This window comes from Lipotes vexillifer, unplaced genomic scaffold (genome assembly GCF_000442215.2).
Source record: "Lipotes vexillifer unplaced genomic scaffold, Lipotes_vexillifer_v1.1 scaffold232, whole genome shotgun sequence".
NCBI lineage: Eukaryota > Metazoa > Chordata > Mammalia > Artiodactyla > Lipotidae > Lipotes > Lipotes vexillifer.
Window position 1 is genome coordinate 467,317 of NW_006793997.1, and position 21,755 is coordinate 489,071.

General features: G+C 52.2%; 1 protein-coding gene across 2 annotated transcripts in view; it reads left to right on the forward strand.

The window, feature by feature from the left end:
* GPRC5B (G protein-coupled receptor class C group 5 member B) overlaps window positions 1-19,104 on the forward strand; it is a 19,462-nt gene extending 358 nt beyond the window's left edge. Inside the window, exons 2-4 of one of the 2 annotated variants that reach the window (XM_007466919.1) lie at window positions 9,093-10,106; window positions 17,542-17,651; window positions 19,016-19,104. In XM_007466919.1, coding sequence (XP_007466981.1) covers window positions 9,101-10,106; window positions 17,542-17,651; window positions 19,016-19,060 — 1,161 coding nt within the window. In that variant the 5' untranslated portion in view covers window positions 9,093-9,100 and the 3' untranslated portion in view covers window positions 19,061-19,104. Of the gene's footprint in view, window positions 1-9,085; window positions 10,107-17,541; window positions 17,652-19,015 lie in introns of those variants that run through there. The other variant, XM_007466920.1, reaches the window with a different exon arrangement.
* The last annotated feature ends 2,651 nt before the right edge of the window (window positions 19,105-21,755 follow it).

Here is a 21,755-nt window from a genome sequence, read left to right on the forward strand (position 1 = left end):
GGGACCTTTATGGGGGGAGGGGATGTACCCGCACCAGGTGGAGATCCAAGTCTCTGGGGAGGATCTGGGGGCGACCACAGGCAAAGGGCAGCTGGGACTGTAAGGGAGTCCAGGCGTGTCCGAGTGACTCCTGTGAGGGCAGCCACGGGCAGGGCTGCGTGGCAAGCCCGTGGGGCCTGAGCACAGACAGGGTAGACGGAGCCGGGGGCACAGGGGCCGAGTTTGGGGGTGAGCTGCCGCACCTGCCTTAGGGGCAGGGGGCCGAGCTCGCAGCCGGCCGTGGCTGCGCACTGCGGGAAAGGAGGGGACACCGCGGGCGAGAAGAGCTGAGCTCTGGGGCTGTGGGAAGAAATGAGGGGCGAATGCATACAATGGCGGGATGGTAGCGTTGCTGTTGCGGCCAAGCTAGAGGTGAGGATCAGCCCTGTGCTGCGTCCCCCCCCCAACTTGGGGGACACGGGCTTCCAGCGCCAAGCACCCCGGGACCCCTACCGCCTGCACCCGCCTCGGCCTGGGGGAGCTGGCCAACCAGCCAGGGAGGGGGCGTACCGAGCTTACCACCGAGGACGGCTCCAGCGCAGCCCGCGGGTTTCCTACACGGCTCTGTCACTCCCAGGCCTAGCCAACACCCCACCACACGCACACACCCACCCAACATGTCCCCAGTTCGCTAAGGGGCGGCTCCTTGGAGCGCGGACAAAGGCCCCTGGAGTGTGGCGGGCAGCCGCGTCCCCGCCTGGGGCCCCGGGCCACGCGCCACATTGGCTGCCCAACTGCGCCAGCATGGGGTGGGGGGCACCTGAGCAGAGCCCCGGAGGAACTGGGAAATCCTCGCAAAGACAAGAGAAGTGGGGGAGGGACTTGGCACAAAAGCTTTAGAACTTCAGCCGGGGAACCTTGATTCAGAAGTTTCCCCACGGGCGGGGGCTCTCTGGAGGATTTCAGACTTTGAGTTAAAACTGCATGCAAATAGGATGTAAATAGAATGCAAATGGTCGGTTGGGAGCCCTTCACTGGGCCAGTTTTGTACCTAGACTGCGGAGTGAACAGTTTCCTATCTGTTCCCTGCCCTGTGTGAAAAGGGGTCAGCTGAGTTGGGGAGGGAAAAGATGGAAGTGGGAAGGAGTCGCCATTTGGCGCCCAGGCAGCAAGAAAAGCAGTTTTGTTAGAAAGAGAAGCTCAAAATCTTTATTAGTTAATGTGTTATTTCAATAAATATGCCAGCTACAGAAGTGGCAGATAAGCCCCTGCTCTCAGGGCACTGGGGAGGTGGGTGAACACTAAATAAGTAAATAAATAGTAAGTAGCTAGAACTTCTGATTGGGATAAGGGCTGCCAGGAAAAGAAAGCAGAGTGCTGTAAAATAAAGTGACAAGAGTATGTACACATAAGGCAAGACTGTTCTGGGGAGTGACATGTTAGTGGAGCCCCGCTATGGGGGAGGGGGTACTGACAGAGGCAGGGGGAAGACTGAACCAGGCAGAGGGCACCGCAAGTGCAAAGGCTTGGAGGTGGGAATGAGTGCAGAGAAACTGAACAAAGGCCATTGTGGCTGGAGCTCATAGGCAGATGTGGAGAGCGGGGTTGGAAAGGGGATGGCAGGGACCAGCCAGACCACGATCTTTTGCGCCATGGAAAGGAGTTTAGGTTTTATTCTCCTTGGACTGGTGAACCCTTGCAGGATTTGGAGTGGAAAGCCACGAGATCTGATTTTTAAACGCTCCCCTGACCTTTACAAGGAGACAAAAAGCAGCTTCCTTTTCATTCTGCCTCTGAGGGTGGCAAGGCGCCGGGAGCCTCCGAAGGGGACCTGTGAGGACTGCTTTGAGCCTGGCTGGCCCTGTAAGCCTACGCCAGGGGTAGGTCAGGTTTTAAAACCCACTTCCCACTTTTAGGTAGTTTTTGTCCCCTCTAAGTGGCCCTCACCCAGAGCCCAACGCCCCATAAGCACTTCCATGCAGGGCTTCCTGGGGGTTCTGAGTTAGTCATATTTTCTTCTCAGAATTACAGCCTCAGAGGAACCATCCACCCTGGAACGGGCAGCCAAGGATGCAATTTGCATTTAAATGATTGCTTTTATTTACAGGGTTGGAGCTGCTTTGCATATTCATGGCTCACGGAGCCTGTGTTCTGGCAACCCTGTTTACTAACCTGTGAGGGTTATTAAATCCAAGGGCCCCCAGATAGGCTGGTGGTCTGGGCGGCCTTGGGAACTGAAGATTATGAGATGGTGTAACTTGCAAAAGACATCAAAGGGTTAGATTGAAGGTCTGGGAAATAGTTTAATGTCAGGAAACCTTGTAACAGTTTAATCCCTCTGGAGCAGGAAATGCACCAGCGGCTATAATGGGAGTGGGCAGGGACAGAGTGTGATGCTGGGGTGTGCTGGGGGACTGGCTCTGCAGCCTTATCCTGGGCTTCTGTCCAACAGAGGGAGTCCAACCAGGGGTGCAGTGGCCTTGAGGTCAGCAGTTGGGAGAAGTGGGTTCTAGTCCCGGCTCGGCCCATCAATTCCAGGAAGCCTCTGGCCAAGTTGCATTACCTCTTTGTATTCCCAACAGGACAATGGGAATCGTAATTGTAATCAGCCAGGACCCAGTGCTCCCTGTCTGCGGTGCTGAGTACTTTCTAAGTACGTTTCACATCAGCCTTGTGAAAGTGGCACTATCATTATCCTTGTTTTACAGAAGAAGAGACTGAAGGTCAGAGAGGTTAAGTGAGTAATGCCCAATGTCACACAGTTCTGTCTGACTTTCCTCCAACTGAGGTCTTCCACTCTTGAGGAGACTGACGGGAGTGTAAATCCTGTGCCAGGTATTCATCGGGTACTGAACTGTTAGACATGCCCAGGGCTAGGAAAGCGCCTCCAGATCTGTTTAGTTTTTCTTTCCCTTCCATGCTCCAGCGCCTCCCCGCTTCTTTAGAGAAGGTGGGTTTAAGATGCCTCTGCTCGTAGCCCCCGAGGCGAAGCAGGTCAGAATGGTGTGTTCCAGAGCAGTTTTGTATATCTTGTGTCTCCTTTCATATGGGTAGATGGCAACGTGGGGATGCTAGTTCCCAGGAGAATGGCTGGTGTCCCGTTTCTGGGTGTCTGGCTCCGACTCCTCAACAGGGACACCCAGTTTCAGGGCACACAGGCTGGCCTCAGGTCCTCCAGCACCGGTTCCCCTCTGTAAAACCACCTTCACAGCAAGGCTCCCATTTAGAGCACCTGCTGTGGGGATTTCCAAGGTAGACCACCCCCAAAGGCTTTTCCCCTTCACACCACCTCAGGGACCTCTTTGCTTGGTGTGTGACTGGGGAGGCTGGAAACCAGTGGTGGACAAACACCTGGGTGTGCCCCTGTTTCAGCCCCATCTCCATGGCAACCACCCCTCCTGGAAAAGCAAAGTCAGAACTAAGTTCATAACCTCAGAGCACTCGCCAATCTTTTATTTAACAGACACTTTTTTTTTTTTTTTTTTTTTTTTTTTGCGGTATGTGGGCCTCTCACTGTTGTGGCCTCTCCCATTGTGGAGCACAGGCTCCGGACGAGCAGGCTCAGCGGCCATGGCTCACGGGCCCAGCCGCTCCACGGCATGTGGGATCTTCCCAGACCGGGGCACGAACCCGCGTCCCCTGCATCGGCAGGCGGACTCTCAACCACAGCGCCACCAGGGAAGCCCTAACAGACACTTTATATAAGTGCTTACCCCATGTTACCTATTGTCCTAAACTCTAATTATTTTTACCTATTGTCCTAAACTCTAATTACTTTAATCCTCACAAGAACCCTGCAAGATGGGTATTATCACCCCCATTTTGCAGATGAAGAAACTGAGACTAGTAAGGTTAAGTCAGCCGCCCATGGTCACAGGGTTCTAGCAAGTGCCAGGGGCAGAACTCGAAACCGGAGGTTTATGCTGCTTTGCCATGATTGAGCCTGGGAGAAGCGGCCCTGCTTGTGGCCTTCAGGCAGGCAGCGCTGTCCTCGCACAAGGAATCTTGCCTGCATTCTTTCCAGCCTCTGCAGGCCCCAGCTTGCGAGGAACATGCTGCTCCACCACCTGCCGGTAGCTTCTGGCCCCTCTGCAGGGAGAGAGAGAGAGTGTGTGCGCGCGCGCACACGCGGGCCTGTGCGCGCGCGGGCCTGCATGTGCGATGCAGTGTTTTTAAGAGCATCTGAATGAGTCACGTTTCTGGGAGCCTGGCTGGCAGCAGAGTAATTAGTATGTGAGCCGAGTCTTGCACATTCATCACTTTATTCATTACTCCTTTTGAGGAGCTGCATGCCTGCATCCCACGGGTCTGTTGCCATGTATTCATCCCTTCCCAATCAGCCCTGCCTTGTGGCTGATTCCAAACCTCTAATCTTGTTTTGTGCAGTTTGGGGTTCCTGGAGAGCTGCTCCATTCTCAGCAGCGGGGAGGCCCCAGGTGGCTGAGGGGGCAGGATGGGGCTTACCTGACAGTGGGTGAGATGGAGCGTGAGTGAGCACTGCCCCCTGGGCCTGGGGCAGGGATAGTGGGGCGGAAGGTGCCGGGCCATCGTCCAGGCTCCCCCACTGCATATGTTCGTGCTTCTCAAACCTCAGTGCACCGAAGCATCTGAGCGCACCTGGAGCTTATCGTAGGGCTGTGGAAACACAGGTGGCCAGGCCCACTGCTGAGCGTCTGCATTTCTAACAAGTTCCCGGGCGATGCTGCCGCTGTTGCCAGCCTGAAGATCATACTTTGACTTAAGCCTCTCAGTCCCCTCCTCTATAAAATGACAATGAGAGCATCTTCCTGCCAGGTGACATGAGGGTTGGAGACCACGTTTAATCAGTTGATTGATTCAGCAACTGGGCCGTGAGCCCTGCCCGTGTGCCAGGCACTGGGGACTCGGTGCAGAACAAGACAGACAAGAGCCTGGGTGCGTGGGATCAGACCAAAAGAGTAATAAAATAAAATATTTGAAAACTGTGGCACATGCTATGAAGATAAGGATCGGGAGTATCGGTGTAGAGCATAAAGAGGCAGAGGGAACCTAATTTAGATAGACTGGCCAGCAAAGGTCTCACCATGTGACATTTCCAGAGCCCTGGTCTGTAGTAAGAGCCCAGTAACAATAGTACAATTGTTTGTCTCCTGGCTCCACCGCTTTCTAGCTATGTGACCTTGGACAAGCCAACTGGCTTCTCTGTTTTATTTCCTGTAAAATGGAGACAGTAATAGAACTTGCCTCGTGGTATCATTGTCCAGATGATAAGGTATTAATATATGTGAAGTGCACAGAAGAGGGCCTGGTGCATAGTGAGCACCTATGCGAGCTAACAGTCATTGTCGTGGTCACTGTGGCAGTAACAGAAAACTCTGCAGGGCAGAACCCCCCAGAAATCCTAGATGAGCTGGACTCAGCGTCATTCTGTGAGGTGGTGTGTAGCCTCCCTCCTGTTCATCCTGGACATTGTTCTGTAGAACGATGGCTGTCACCTCATGGGCGTCTTTAGCAATGAAAATGACCTACTTGGGACAACTGGACCCTATCGAAGCCTCTGGCTGCCTAGATGTTGGGTAGGGAGGGCTTCCTGGAAGAAGAGGACCACATCGTGTGGGACGTATAATAGAACTTCTTTGTCAGCAAGTAACATAAACCCACCTCAAACTGGCTTAATCCAAAAAAGGGAAGTTAATTGGCTGCTGGAACTGCAAAGACCAGGGTATCTGGCTTCAGGCATAACTGAATCCAGCCTTTCTGTGTATTAGGACTCTGGTCCATCACATGGCTGTTTCCTGTGAGTCAGCTTTACTCTGAGACAGGTTCTGTCCCTGTGATGGTAAATAAGTCCTCTCCAGCTCCAGGTGTATATCCTTTTAGCTTATTAACCCTGATAACAAGAGAAAACCTCTTTCCAGTTAATTCTAGCAAAAATCCTAAGACTGATTCTCATGGGTCTGGTTGGGGCCAGGTGCCTGTTCATGAACCAGTCAGTGTGGCCAAAGGGTGGGATAAATGCTCTGATTGGCCAGGCTGGGTCAGGTGCTCGCAGCTGGGGCTCAAGGCGTCTCTCCAAAGGAAATTCAGGAGCTGTCTTCAGAAATGAGAGAAACGGAGGCAGGACAACAAAAACAACAGCTGTCCCAGAAGGAGAGGGTTCCAACCTTGGGAATGAAAGCAGAAAGCAAGAGTGTATCTATTTCCTATCTCAGAAGGGAGTCGGAGCTAGAGACCTGGACCACAGCCGTAAGAACCTGTACAATTTCAGAAGCTTGGTCACCATCTTGATATTTTCTTCATCCACACTGGTTTCCTGTTGTGGCTGGAAGGACAATCAGGAGGGGGGATGAGCTGGTGGAACCCAGTCCCAATTCGTAGGCAGGCCTGGAGAGAGGAGATTCCCCCAAGAGAATGAGGGGAGGCAGCTAAAGAAGGCCAAGTTCTTGCAAGGAAAGGACCTGAGGCCTGAGGCTGAGAGGCCTGGCTGGTTTCCTGGCTTCACCCTCATCAACTCTGTTCTCCGGTGTATAAACCAGGCTTTCTCAACCTCAGCACTGTTGACATGTGGGGCCAGATCATTCTTTGTGTTGAGAGCCATCTCAGGCATTGTAGGATGCTTAGCAACTTCCCTTGTCTCTACCCACTAGATGCCAGTTGCACCCCACACTCCCCAGTTGTGACAACCAAAAATGTCCCTAGGCACGCCTTAATGTCCCTTGGGATCAAAATTGCCCCTGGTTGAGAACCACTGGCCTGCAGGTGGGTGGGAGAGTTGGGGAGAGGGTTGGTGGTCAAGACTCCAGAAGCACATTCCTACCGTCCTCTCCCAGCCACCCTGGAGATGAGACTGGCTGATGTGTGACCTAGAGAGGCCGCATGGGGTGTGTCTTGTTGTCACTTGCTGAGAAGTCTCCTAATCACATTTGCCATTGATGAGAGGTCTAGGGGAAGTCCACTGCACTGTGTCGGGGGCCTGATGGCATTTTGTTCCAGCACATCCGGTTCTTCAATTTTGATTCCCAGTGTGCTCTTGTGAGATGCAGCTCTAGCTAGGACAGTATTTTTTTAAAGGTGGTACATTGGGATATGCCAATGGGTATGCAACGTGAGTTCCATCAACAAGTATTTCAATGTGTTGAGTTTTCTTTTGAGTCAATTTCAAGGACTTGGTGAGTCAGTTAAGTAAATAACTTACAGGGGGTTTGTAGACAAGGTGTAAATAGCTGAGGTGGCACTCTAGTGACTTAAGTAGCAGGGCCCCAAATAGTGGCAGGACCATGGGCCTGATTGCCAGTGTCTGGGGTGCTTGTTTCAGGAGCATCTCTTGCCAGACGCTTTCCGTTCCCAGTCTGCCTTCTTTCATCTATAGGCAAAGAAGATGGTCCATATAGTACCAGGCTCCTTCTCATTCTGCAGCATCAATAATTTATCCCAGTTGATGGCCTTGCGGCCAAGGCAGGATCAGAGCTGCTCACCGTATCCCGTCAAGGAGCAGAGAGAGAGGTGGTCGATACCGCATTTACTTAAGAAAGCCCCAGGGATGTGCTTAGCTGCCCTGGAGGTGGCTGGTTACAGCCTCACTGTGGGTGGAGCTAAGGCCGTAAGTCTGGCTTAAGACGCCTGGAAACATCACTGCGGAGCTGTGCAGGCATGGCTTTCCCAAGGCCAGGCTCCCTCCAAAAGCAAGGAGCGGTGGCGGTGGAGAGTCGTGAGAAGTCTCGTTCACTCAGTATTTAGGAAGCATCTAGTGTGCTTTTATGCTAGTACTTGACCAGTGGTGCTCATCCTGGTGATTTCCCCCCCAGGGGACACTGGCAGTATCTACAAACTTGGGAGGTTGTCACAATTGGGGGAGGGGGTGAGCTTCAGTCACCTAGTGGGTAGAGGCCAGTGATGCTGCTATACATCCTGCAATGCACAGGACAACCCCCCAAACGAGGAAGAATGAGGCCCGAGGCTGAGAAACCCTGGTTTATGCTGATGGCGAGACAGACAGTGTCCCTGTCATCCTGTAGCTAGTGGTGAAGAAAGACAGGAAGGGAGGAGTGGAGGAAGGGACACAGGAGGAACAAAGGAAACAGGCGATCGACGACGGACGCCATTAGAGCTAAGAAAGAGACGAGAGATGCTGGGGGTGGGGGTGGGGGTGTGACCTTGGCCAAGGTCTGGGTGGATGACATTAGAGCTGAGACCAGTGTGGGAGGGGCAGTTTTCCACAGAAGCAGGGTGTGGAGGGTAGTCTAGGCAGAGGCAGGAGAAGACGAGACGGGGGTTAATAAGCCCGTCTCCTGGCGGCTGTGTGGACTCCATGAGGCATGCAGGCATCCCGGCAGAGGTGGGCTGTCCTGCAGGCATCCCGGCAGAGGTGGGCTGTCCTGCAGGCATCCCGGCAGAGGTGGGCTGTCCTGCAGGCATCCCGGCAGAGGTGGGCTGTCCTGCAGGCATCCCCGGCAGAGGTGGGCTGGCTGGAGTGAGAGGATGGATTCTCAGCAGATATCTGTGGGAGGGGTGGGGTGTGCGAGGGGAGAGGGGGGAAAGGGTGGAACCCAGGAAGACCATTCACACTACATTTGAAACGCTGGGAAGCTTCTAAGAGGGGATGCGTCTAGGAGCTGAGTGGCGTGACCTTGGGCAGGTGTCCCAACCTCCTCAAGACTGTTGTGTCACAGTCACCGGTGTGAGGACTGGATGTGTCGAGTGCCTGGCCGAGGGTGAGTCATCGGTAAATGTCAGCTGTTAGCGCTGAGAGACTGAAACGGGTAGTGCGTGCCCCTCTCCCAGCAAGCGCTCGGCCCATGACCATCTCTTCAAGCCTCATTTTATTCCCTTATTTTTGAAGAGCTCAGACATGGCCTCAAATTCAAAGAATATGAAAGAGTATCCAGAGAAAGTGAGTCCCCCTCCCATCCCCTCCACCAGCCACTAGCACTGATGGTTCAGGGCTGTTCACTGAGCCCGGACTAGGGGGCAGATGGGGGCCGAAATCCCCGCCCCTCCTCCAGGCTGTGCTGCCCGGAGGAGGGGGCTGGTGGGTTTGAAGTGAGGTGGGTCTTCTTAAAGAAGTCAGGAGAGTGGGAGTCTTACAACGAATTGGTCTTTTCCCCCCAACTTTTCTGGAACGTTCATGGTGTCAGAGAGAAAGATGAGGACCCACCAGGCGCTCGCTTTCCTCCTGCTCTTCGTGATTGCCTCCGGGGCCTCCGAGAACACCAGCACGTCCCGGGGCTGCGGGCTGGACCTCCTCCCTCAGTACGTGTCCCTGTGCGACCTGGACACCATCTGGGGCATCGTGGTGGAGGCCGTGGCGGGGGCGGGCGCCCTGATCACACTGCTTCTGATTCTCATCCTCCTGGTGCGCCTGCCGTTCATCAAGGACAAGGAGAAAAAGGACCCCGTGGGCCTCCACTTCCTCTTCCTCCTGGGGACCCTGGGCCTCTTCGGCCTGACGTTCGCCTTCATCATCCGGGAGGATGAGACCATCTGCTCCGTCCGCCGCTTCCTCTGGGGCGTCCTCTTCGCGCTCTGCTTCTCCTGCCTGCTGAGCCAGGCGTGGCGCGTGCGGAGGCTGGTGCGCCACGGCAAGAGCCCGTCGGGCTGGCAGCTGGTGGGCGTGGCCCTGTGCCTGATGCTCGTGCAGGTCATCATCGCCGTCGAGTGGCTGGTGCTGACCGTGCTGCGCGACGAGAAGCCGGCCTGTGCCTACGAGCCGATGGACTTCGCGATGGCCCTCATCTACGACATGGTGCTGCTCCTGGCCACCCTGGGGCTGGCCCTCTTCACGCTGTGCGGCAAGTTCAAGAAGTGGAAGCAGAACGGGGTCTGCATCCTGGTCACGGCCTTCCTCTCCGTGCTCGTCTGGGTGGCCTGGATGACCATGTACCTCTTCGGCAATGCGGAGCTGCGGCAGGGAGACGCCTGGGGAGACCCCACCTTGGCCATCACGCTGGTGGCCAGCGGCTGGGTCTTCGTCATCTTCCACGCCATCCCAGAGATCCACTGCACCATCCTGCCCGCCCCGCAGGAGAACACACCCAACTACTTTGACACGTCGCAGCCGAGGATGCGGGAGACGGCGTTTGAGGAGGACGTGCCGCTGCCGCGGACCTACATGGAGAACAAGGCCTTCTCGATGGATGAACACAGTGCAGGTAAAGTGGGCACCGCCCCGCTGGGTTAGGCTGTTCTTCGCAAAAGTGCTCTCTCCTTTTTCTCCACTGGGGATCGGTGGTCCTGGGGACGGTCCTGGCAGATCAGAGCCTACAGACGTTGACCGCTGTGCTGAAACTGGCCCAGAGATGCATTCTTATTTAGCGCTGCCAACCAATTTAATATAAAAAGCCAGGTTTCTGGCCTTTTTCACAAATTTGGATCTGGCAGTGCTGGGCTGCCATTCCCACCTGGCAGCAGTCGTGTGAAGCTGGCTGGAAAGGCTCTGTCTCTTACCCCTCACCGAGTTGTGGTGGCCCTTTAGGTGGGGATCCACTTTCTCTTCACCACACTCCCTGTCCCGGCCGCTATAACATATCAACATTAAGTCCCTGGCTCCCTGGAAGTGTTTACGATTGCAGCCCATGTGCTGGATGGGTGCAGGGGATGATGAGGGGCAATGCTCCAGTCCCCTCCCCTACCTCTGTCTCCAGGAGTGTATGAATTTGGGCCCTGGAGTCAGACGTCTGGGTTGGGATCCTGCCTCTGCCACTTCCTAGATGTAAGGCTTTGTGTACCCCATAGACCTGTTGAGAGAGGTAACATGCTGAGGGGCTCCCACGGCACCTGGCTTGTTGGATGTGCATCTTGGTTGGGTTCCCCGAAAAGCAGAGCCTGCGATGTAAGTGGTTTACTTAGGAGGTGGCCCCTGCCAGGGAGAATGAGACTGGGACGGCAGAAACGCCAGGACAAGAGCATCGAAGAGCTGGTTGCCGCCACGGGCAGCTGGGGCTCATCCCTGCCAGGGACGCGTGTAGAATGAGCCTCAGGATCGATCCTCGGAGGACAGGAGGCTGCGGCATCTGTCCACCAGCTCCTACCTCCCACTGTCACGAGTGTCTCCCAGGCCTCCCGTAAATGGGCTGAACAAGTCCCATTAGCCTGCACGGCAGAAAAGAGATGTGGGGGCGCTTCGAGTCGGGGTGGTCTGAGCACCCAGGCTGTCTGCCACCGCTGCAGTGGGATTCCCAAGAGGGAAGAGCTGAGAGGAGGTGGCCCAGGCCCCAGGCGCCCCTGCTGTAGATGCTGGAGAAGTGTCTCTTACAATTGTTGCTTAAAGCAAGTCGGCTGAGCTCCCAGCACTTGAGATCAATTAAAATGGCTTTTTTTCAGTTACCTAAAAATTTATCAGGAGCTACAGTAATAATAGCGGCAGTAGCAGCAGCAGTAGTAATAATTAATTACCTAGTATAACCACTTATTGAACACCGCCTACATGCCAGGCACTATTCGAACTTCTTAACCTGCATTATCTCATTAGTTCACCCCTCCACCTGATGAGGTAGGGTCTGTTATCATCCCCATCTTACAGATGAATAAATGGAGGCCGTAAGAGGTTCAGTCTTGCCTGATGACATACAGCTAGGAGGTGGCCCGTTCCAGATGGTCGTGGTCCCCTTTTCTGTGATGCTCACCCAGGTGCCTGGGCAGTGCCCACTGTCTGGTCATACTACGAAGTCAGCCTTGCTGGGTTGAGTGCCGAGGCCCAGAGCACAGCCACCCACCCCTGCAGGCAGGGGGGAAGCACATCAAGCCACCAGGTCCTCCAAGGCCACCCTCAGCCCTCCTCCCCACCAGGATGTGGCCAGCTGCTTCTGAACCCCTGCTCCTGGCCAGACCCACAGGACAGAATGACAGACCTTCCCTCCCCCACCCCCCTGCCTGCAACCCCACCATGGGTAGAGTCAAACGTCCTGGTGTGGCCTTTATCAGAGCTGCTCCCTTCTTACTGGAAAGCCCCAAGCCTGCAAGCCTCTGTTTGTCAATAGATTGGGCAGGGATGAGCCGCAGCTCTGGTGGGGCTGGCTCCGTGGATTGCCAGGAGAAGATGAGGGTCAGGATGGGGGTCATCACTCACTGGGAGGCCAGAGGGCCCCTCAGGGCATGTGATGAGCAGAGGCCAGGCACCTGGCCAGTTCCTGGGGTCCTGGTGGAGCCACCTCTTCCTTGGCTTCTCCTGGAATAGGATCCTCTGTATCTGAGACCCATGGACTCCCCTTGGACCTCAAAGGTAACAGGAGCTCCTGAAATGCGTGTAAAATTTTATACATTCAGTTGGGAATTAGTCTGTTGCTTTATCAGATTCTCAAAGCCATTCGTAATCCCCAGAAAGTTAAGAACCAGTGTTGTTGAACCTGATAATCTAGTTTACTTGCAGTGAAACGGGGGTGCTAGAACTACACAAGTAGTAGGGGCTTCAAAAGTAAGGATGGCTAACCTCTACTGGGTGCTTACCATGGACCAGGTACCATTCTGAGCATTTTAGCGGCTAATCTCATTTAATCCCTACAATAACCCAGTGAGGTCCGTTTTGCAGACAGGAAACTAAGGCACGGAGAGGCTGAACAACTTGCCCAAGAGGCAGAGCCAGGGTCTGAACCCAGGCGGCCTGACTCCAGAGCCCACACACTGAGCACTCTGCCACAGAATTTCTCTTCTCTTCTTAAAGCACTTTAATGTCCCTCATCTCACAGATGTGTCAGGACACTCTGAGAAGACAGGGATTATAAGTCCCATTTTACAGAGCAGAGTCCAGGAGTGTCAGGCAACTTGTTCAGGCTCACAGCAGAGCAGGGAGAGAGAAGGTTGGTTTTCTGAATCCCGTGCATCCTTTCTTGTGAAAATGCATCCAGTACGTCATATCCACATAAGGTCCAGAGATCTAAGGGATTTGGGACCCACGTCTGTACCAGGAGTACCAGTGCTGGCACAGGGCGTGATGGGGTCTCCAGAGGTGCCCCACAGGCCCATCTGTTTCAAATGCTATGTTCCAAAGCCAAGGAGGTTGTCCCTCATTCCCTTCTTTCTTTTCCAAAACAAAAATAGCTTTATTATTCCTTTCTGATGACAAAAGATCAACAATAATCAGGTAGGAGTTCAGCAAGTGAAAATAGTAAAAACTGCTCAGAATCCCATTGCCCAAAGGCAACTACTGCTGACTGTTTGCTCTCATCTTGCCAGACATCTTTTGATGAGTGCGCGCGCGCGCGCACGCGCACACACACACACACACACACACACACACACACACACACACACACACACACACACACACACACACACACACACACACCAATCCCGTAGAGCAGTTCTTAACCTGTCTGCACGTTAGAATCTCTTCGGCAGCTTTAAACAAATTACCAGTGCCTGCCCCTCATTCTGATTGAGTAAGTCGGTTTGGGCTTAGGTATTTTAAGCCCTCCAAGTGCTTCTAAGAGGTAACCAGGTTGAAACCACTGGTCTAAGTGGTCTTCTGCTATGTGCTTGCTTAAATCAACAGTATATCATGGAGGGAGGCCTTTCCAGGTCAGCGACAGCAGAGCGACAGTATCCTTTTCATGAGGCAGAGATTTCTAGGAGGTACCATAATTTATTTTTCTGATCTTAGCTGGTGAATATTCTGCTTGCTTCTGGCTTTCCGTATAAGTAATGCTGTGATGAACGTTCTTATCCATTCATGTTTGTGCCCTTGATCAATTAACTCCTACACATACGTCAAAAGAGTCTGCACCTTTCAATCTTGATATCTACTGCCAGATGCCACCCCACAGAAAGGTGGACTAATTTAGTCTCCCCTGAATAATTATATGAGAGCCCCATTTCCCCACCTCTTCACCAACCTTGGATGTTGTCAGACTTTTTTTAACAGCCCAATTTTGCATCCTCCCAAATGTGTGTCTGCCAAAATTCACATGGGCACGAGGCAAAGCCAATTCCCTTGGAAGGCTCACAGGGAGAGACTAAATTGTCATCCTGGCTAGGAGTATCTTTATTCTAGAAACACTACTTTGCTGGCTGGGGAATGCCTGGGCACCCTCCCTTGCCATGGTGAGAACAGCTGTTCTCATCTTTGGTCTGACCTCAGCCAGCTTGTATTTTAGGGAACCAGGCCCCACAAGGGGCCTTACGCGGCAGCTACAATTGGCCCTGTTTCTCCTGTATTTTATCTAGCCAGCCTTTCAGGCTCTGTACCCTTGAGAGTTCATCCCTGAAGTCGAGATGGGAAGGGCATTCCCCAGGCTGGACTGTGGCCCAGCCACTGCTCCCTTATTTCCTTCCCCCAGTGAGACCTCAGATATGTAGGACTTTGTCAGCCTGCCGTTTCTTAATGAGTATCAACAAGGCATGAGGGGGGCTTCCCTGGTGGCGCAGTGGTTAAGAATCTGCCTGCCAACGGGTTCGAGCCCTGGTCCGGGAAGATCCCCCATGCCGCGGAGCAACTAAGCCCGTGCGCCACAACTACTGAGCCTGCACTCTAGAGCCCGCGCGCCACAACTACTGAAGCCCACGCACAAGAGAAGCCACTGCAATGAGAAACCCGTGCACCGCAGCTAGAGAAAGGCCGCGTGCAGCAACAAAGACCCAACTCAGCCAAAAAAAAAAAAATTAATTAATTAGAAAACAAGGCATGAGGTATGTGATAGAAGATGAAAATACACTGAAGGATATAGCACTTCAGATCACATTTTGGAAAGCGTTAACAAGGTACATTAAATGTTCACCTTTCAAAGGAGCAAGAAAGAAAAGGGTTCTTTTTCTGTTAGGGGATTTGGGCTCTCTGATCTCATTAGGCCAAGGGCTATTTAAACTCTGCCCCTTTGCTTCCCAGTGGAAGGCCCTGTGTCAGTCAGCTTTGGGGGCAGGGTGAATCTCGCCTCACTTGCAGAGTCTAAACAGGAGACGACTGGCATTTAGCCTATGATCTTAAATTCTTGCTGGGACCTCCTTATGGATGAGCCCTACTTGCCTTTCAGAGCTGACCCAGGTCAGAGTGGAGCGTTAGTTGGGATTCTTGAAGTTGCAAGTAATAAAAAATCTGCTCTGAAGCAAGTTAAGCAAAACAACACAAAACAACAATGAACTAAGGTACTGGGGGTCAGGCTTCAGAAATGGATAGATCCAGGAAGCTCAAGTGATGACAAGAGTTGGTCTCTCTCCATCTCTTGGCTCTGTTAGAATCCTGGCAGCGCACAGCTCTAGGCTTACACAGAGTCCCAGCAGAAAAGAGGAACATTTCCCAGGATGCTTGAGGAAAAATCTCAGAATTAGCTCTGACTGGACCTGATTGGCTAGGCCCCAATTATATGCCCACCTCAAGGCCAGGGAAGGAGACAGTTGTAACCAGTACTCAGGACCTAGAATGTGGGAGGGATGTTTATCAGAGAACAGCAGACAACCACTACACAGAGGGATCCTTGGGCCAAGGCATCCCACAGATGGCCTGTAGAGTCTAGCCTTTGTTTTTTGAAGAGAATGGTTTAGAGCCAGATCCCCCCCCACCATAGCCGGCAGGGTCTCTGCATTATGAGGAAAGCTGTGCTGTTTGGTTTTCCCTCTCTTTCAAGGAGGTCTTGGCTAGGAACTGGGACTAGTGAGAGTCCACGGACTCTGTCCCCTGGTCCGCTTCTCTGCTTCCCAGGAAGGTCATCTTCTTGTCAGCCTGTGCGTGGGAGCTGTTGAAGGCTTGGAGATGCTAAAGCAAAGAGTGTTTTGGAACATGCATTCCCCACCCTGCCTTGGTTCAGTCTGGGCTGAGCCGCCCCTAATGCAGGGGTCCCCAACCCCCAGGCCACAGCCTGGTAGTGGTCCTTAGTGGTCTGTGGCCTATTAGGAACAGCGGCAGGCGAGTGAGCGAAGCTTCATCTGCCGCTCCCCATCTCTCGCCATCTCCCCATCGCTCCCCATCCCTCCCCATCGCTCCCCATCGCTCCCCATCCCTCCCATCGCTCCCCATCCCTCCCCATCGCTCCCCATCCTTCCCCATCCCTCCCCCCGTCTCTCCCCATCCCTCCCCCGTCTCTCCCCATCCCTCCCCCGTCTCACGCTCCCCAACGCTCGAATTACCATTTGAACCATCCCCCCACCTCCAGCCCCGCTCCGGCCCCCACCCTGCCCCCAGTCCTTGGAAAAATTGTCTTCCATGAAACCGGTCCCTAGTGCCAAAAGGTTGGGGACCGCTGCCTTAATGTCACTTAAATTCACATGGCTTCTAAGTAACTAAATGTGGTAGTTGAAAACAAAGTATTTGGAGCCAGAATAGTGTGATGGTCAAGAACACAGATTCTCTCTGCTTGGGTTCAAATGCTGGTTCTTACCAGCTGTGTGACCTTAGGCAAGTTACCTAATCCCTCTGTGCCCCATGTAAAATGGCATCTCACAATTGAGAAAGACTTTTGTTTTGATTTTTTTATAGTGCTTCTTGTTTCTGTTATTTCTTAATGGACTATTTTTTAGAGCAGTTTTAGGTACAGAAAATTTGAACAGGAAGTACAGGGAATTCCTGCCTGCCCCCTCCCCTGGTTTTCCCTATTATTAACAACTTTCATTAGTGTTACATTTGTGGCAGTGGATGAATCAATATTGATACATTATTATTAACTAAAGTCCATAATTAACATTTTAGAGGTCACTCTTTGTACAGTTCTATGGGTTTGGACAAATGCATGATGTCATGTCTCCACCATTATAGTATCACCCAGAATAGTTCCAATGCCCTAAAAATTCCCTGTGCTCCCCCCAAACCTTTGGCAATCACTAATCTTTTCACTGTCTCTATAGTTTAGCCTTTTCCAGAATATTATAGTTGGAATCATACAGTGTGAGTTTTTACAGCCTGGCTGCTTTCACTTAGTAATATACATTTCACGGTTCCACCAGGTCTTTTTGTATCATCTGATTTTTCTTCACCAAAGAAAGGAAATTTAGATGTCTAAAAGTACACTGCAAATAAGAAACACCATTTACTCTCCTTTCAGATGTAGAAAGTGATGACATATTTTGCTATCTTTGTGCTATCTTCACATCTCCCTTTTTTTCCTGTCTACAAATGACCCACTCATGTGTCTGGGGCCCCTCTGTCCTCTTCCCCGTCACTTTTCCCTGAAGACGTCTGACCTCTGCCATGTACTTGTGGTCCAGGTTCTCAGCGTTGCCCACCTCTGTGTGTATCCAGAAACCGTGTTGGACAGTGTGGTGTTGAACTTGTCAGGGATGGCACTCAGTAGTGAGGAGGTCTCTTTTGTCAGAAGAGAACTTCTGAGGGATGCAGGCGCTCCCACATCACCCATGGCCCACGGGGGCAGGGGAGGGCCGGGCGAGGCTCCACCCGGGGTCCCCTCCCTGAGAGCCGCCTGAGCCCTGGATTCTGCAAACTCCCCAACCCCACTGAGACGGGTCAGGCTCCAAGAGAGCCAGAGAACAAAGCGCCTTTGTGACTTTTGTTTTGAATCTGGCTTGTGACAAAGGGGAGGGGTGGGGGGGGTGTGCCTGGAGCGTGGTGTTGATGCAGAGGAAGAAAACAAAATTCAAAATTGTGTCTTCTTTTTTCTTTCTTTTTTTTTTTTTTTTTTTTTGTTTGCCTTTCCCTCCCTCCCTCAGCTCTCCGAACAGGATTTCGCAATGGCAGCTTGGGAAATAGACCTAGCGCTCCGTTCAGAAGTAACGTGTATCAGCCAACTGAGATGGCCGTTGTGCTCAACGGGGGGACTGTAAGTATCAGGAGGTGATGTTTGGCAGAAGCCTAGGAGTGGTCAGTGTTGGGGGGCAGCTTTGATGGGGACACACCACTCTGCGGAGGCTGCTTACAGGGCTGCAAAGACAGCGGCTCACGTTGACACCCCTTGCGGCTAGGATGCATGCAGTGCTTCCATTTTTCTCCTTTCCTCTCGACCCCCTTTCTCCATGCACGGAACATCCACCTGTACTTAGCTGACCGTTTGTAGATTCGTTTGAAAGAGTCCCTGTTTCTTGGGGCTCTTGCACCCAGTGAATTAATTCTCTGGTTTTCATTATGCAGAAGGTGCCCCCGTCCATGCTGTCCTTCAGAAGTGACTTTTAGGAAAAGCCCAGAGTTACGAAACCCTGGCAGATTTTGCTAGCATCCAACCTAGTTGAGCCCTCTGTCCCCTGCTCCCCGCCTGCACACCGTGCCCCAGCTGGGTACTGGGTTCCAACTTCTTAAAACATTTCTGAAGAAACTGAGGTGATTATCATTTCTCTCCCACGAACACAAAAACAGGTTTACTATCTGATGCCAAACAGACCTTCAGCAGAATTGTCACCATTTACATTTTGCCTCCGTGGACTTACATCATTTTCTTTCTCTGGCAATCTAAAAGCTCACTCTCATTCCCACATTTAATTTCCAAACATAGCTACATGCTTCTTTCAGAAACAACACATGAGCCAGTTTACACGTGTAAATTGGATTTCCATTCTTTATATCATGTGCCAATTCCATAACTCCACCTGAACTTTTTTGTTTTTAATGTGAGTCAGGGATGGTCTTTGATCTCTAGAGGGAACTTTGGTTTTCCTGGCCTTCAGATGGTATGTGATGCATCAGTTTGCATTGGCGTGGAATGGGCTCAAAGCAAGCAGGCTCACGGATTGCATTTGTGAAGACCCCCAGCCATCCATTGGCCTGTTTATTGTTGGGCACCAAGAAAAGCCTAAGTTTCAAGCATTTGGCCTGTGTGTTTTAATACATTTAGTTAGAAAACAGCCCCATCAGTCATTCTTATCATTCTGATAAACCTTCTGATCAGTCATTCTTCAGCCCCGCCCTGGTCCGGTCAAGCCCAGTGTGCATAAAAACACCCTGGATTTAGAAAGTGAGGTGGGGTTCTGGGTAAAGAAACATATTTGTTCAGGTTCATGATTACAGAAAAGGGCAGATGGCCTTCCCCCAAATGGAGCATCGTACATAACACATAGTGGTTGCTGCTTTTCCTGGGAATTATTCAGCCCAGAAAAGACAAGGTAACTTATCTATGGTACGTTGTTAACTAACTGGTTTCTGACGTTGACGTTGCAAAGCACGGAGTTCTTAGTGTGTTATTCCTGTTTCCAGATCCCAACTGCTCCGCCAAGTTACGCTGGAAGACACCTCTGGTGAAAGACTTTAAGTTCCAGAGAATAAGAATCTCTCTTACCGATTTTATTCCCTGGCTGTGTCTTTCTTGAGGGAGAAATCAGTAACAGTAGCTGAACAAGGCCGCCTCGCAGCCAGGAGATTTGGAAATCCTAGACAAAGGGATTTTGTGTAAATGTGAACACTGCTGAACTGAAAAGCTAACACCGACTGCCCTCCCCTCCCCTGCCACACACACACACACACACACACACACACACACACACACACACACACACTCCCCTAATACCAAACCAACCTCAAACCCTGCAAACTAAAGCCCCCGCCACAACACACACACACACACACACACACACACACACACACTCCCCTAATACCAAACCAACCTCAAACCCTGCAAACTAAAGCAAAGCTAATTGCAAATAGGATTAGGCTCACTCGAACATGTGGCTGAGAAGACTGTTTCATCCTCTGGGTGTAGAACAGAACCAAGTTCACAGCCAGTGGGCCAGGCTGATGTTGGTTGAACATGGAGATCCCACACCATCGCCCCTCCCCAGCAAGTGCTGGACCTCAGGCAGCCTCTTGGAGATGACCATTTCACTGAGGAGGATGAATTGTGGCTTTCCCACAGGCCTGCCTCTTAGTTTTCACATTTCAGGGGGGTCAGGAGCAGTTAAGGACATTGTGAGTGTGATTCCGAGGCGAGGCCCAACCGAATCATGGGGAGAGCTTTAAAAGCAGTGGTGGAGGGAGCCTGCCATGTGCCAAAGAAGAAAAGGCTGTCTGGGAGTTGAAGGGACCATCACACTTAGAAAGTGGCAGCCAGCCACTGTTCCTTCTCTGGGCCTCTTGCTCTGCCGTTGATGGCAGGAAGCAAGCATGCCTCCTTCTGCGGGGCAGTTTCTGGTGGGGGCAGCTGTGTCTCCCCTGATCACCTCTCCCTCTTCCCTCCTCATCAGTGTTCCTCCAGCCCTTCCCCAGTTCTATCCCCATGTCCATTTCAAAAGCTCAAATGGGGCCACCAGCTCAGAGTGCACTAGCTTGGCCGGGAGGCCAATGCTACAGCAGATTTTCCACGATGCTGTCACCTGGCAGGGGTGCCCCAGGGTGGAGAGGTAACGCCTGCTGCCTAGCAAGCAGTGAGTTCTTGGGTCTTCTACGCGGGTGTAGTGAAAGGTCCAGGGTGGGCTGAAGCACGTGAGGGTTTCTTGCTGCTTTGGGAGGGTATGGGGGGCATTTTTGTCTTGGTTTTCTGCAAGTTCCATGAAAATGGCTCTCTTCAAAGCCCATTGTTTCTGTCATGATTTCCATCTGTCCTCAGCAAGTCATTCCTTTATTTGGCATTTCGAACATCTCGGCCATTAAAAGCCCCATGTTCTCTGCACTGTTTGGCCAGTATAATCGCTAGCAATGATTCAAAGCAAAGAGTTTTAACCTGACGGCATGGAATGTATAAATGAGGGCGGGTCCTTTTGCATATACTCTAATCACTGTATTGCTTTTTTCTATAAAACCAACCCATAAGCCTTTAACCTTTAAAGAAAATGAAAAAGGTTAGTGTTGTTTGGGGGGAAACTGACCTCTTCATAAGCCGTTATGTCTGAGCTGAGTATGTTTTAATAAACCTTCTGATTTTTCTCGAGGCCCTAGTCTGCTGTGTCCCATCCTCTCCCTCCCCTGCCCGCATCCTTGTAGAGCACCGGGGTAGCAAGGCCAATCCGGCCACCCCTTTGTAGCCCTCCTTCAGATTAGCGCATTTCCGTGGGTTGCCAGCATGGGGAAGAGGAAGCATGGCGCCAGAATGCCGCCCCTACCTGACCTTCGGGAAGCGCCCGCCCGCCCCACCCCCGGAGCACGTGCTTGCTTCTAGGGAGAGAATCCCATCCCAGCCCTCTGTGCCAGGAGGGTCACTGGGTGGACTGGAACTTGGAGTATGGGGGCGGGGGGTGGACGGAGAGAAGCTAGGACCCGGGGTGGAGGCAGATGCATGCAGACCCAGAATTCTGAAAATCACAGAAATCTCTGAACACCTCGGGCCCATCTGGTGAAAAACGGCCGCGTTACATGTTCTCGTGCCGGGAAATGGTCGCTCACCCACACTCCCTGGAGTCCTTCAGAGCTCTCTGATCCCATCAGTGACTCAGGCTGCAAGAGCTCCCCTTGCAGAGGGGAGAGCAAACACGGTCATGTCCTCTCTAAGTTCTTGGCGGTCCAGGCGTGTCAGGTGGCGCAGCATAGACGGCTACAAGCGGAAAGGAACGTTTCACCACGGTAGAAATGGAACCGGCTTTGAGCCACAGGAAACCTCACTTAATGAGACCTTTTTCTTTCCTTTTCTTTTTAAATCTCTGATAGTTTTTGCACTTCTGGGTTTTATTTTATTTTGGCTTTGAGGTCAAGAGTGGGCTGAATGCTCTCCCAGTGAGGGTGGAGACAGAGTGAGGGGAGCGGGCAGAGAACTGTTCTTACAATGGCTTCACCTGACGGGTGCGAAGAGACATCTTTGCCAAGAGACTGTGGCAGCCAGCTGCCCCCATGGAGTGAAGTTTAAATACAAAATTAAATGGCACCTCTGTTTAAGGTCTGTTTATGTAAACAAGACATTGGGGGAAGATGACCTGGAAGGAGAGCCTGTGTGATCAAAACACCTAATTGTAAGCACAAATCTTTCCAGGTCTAGTTATCAAACTCACCTTGGGACTATAAGAGCCACTCT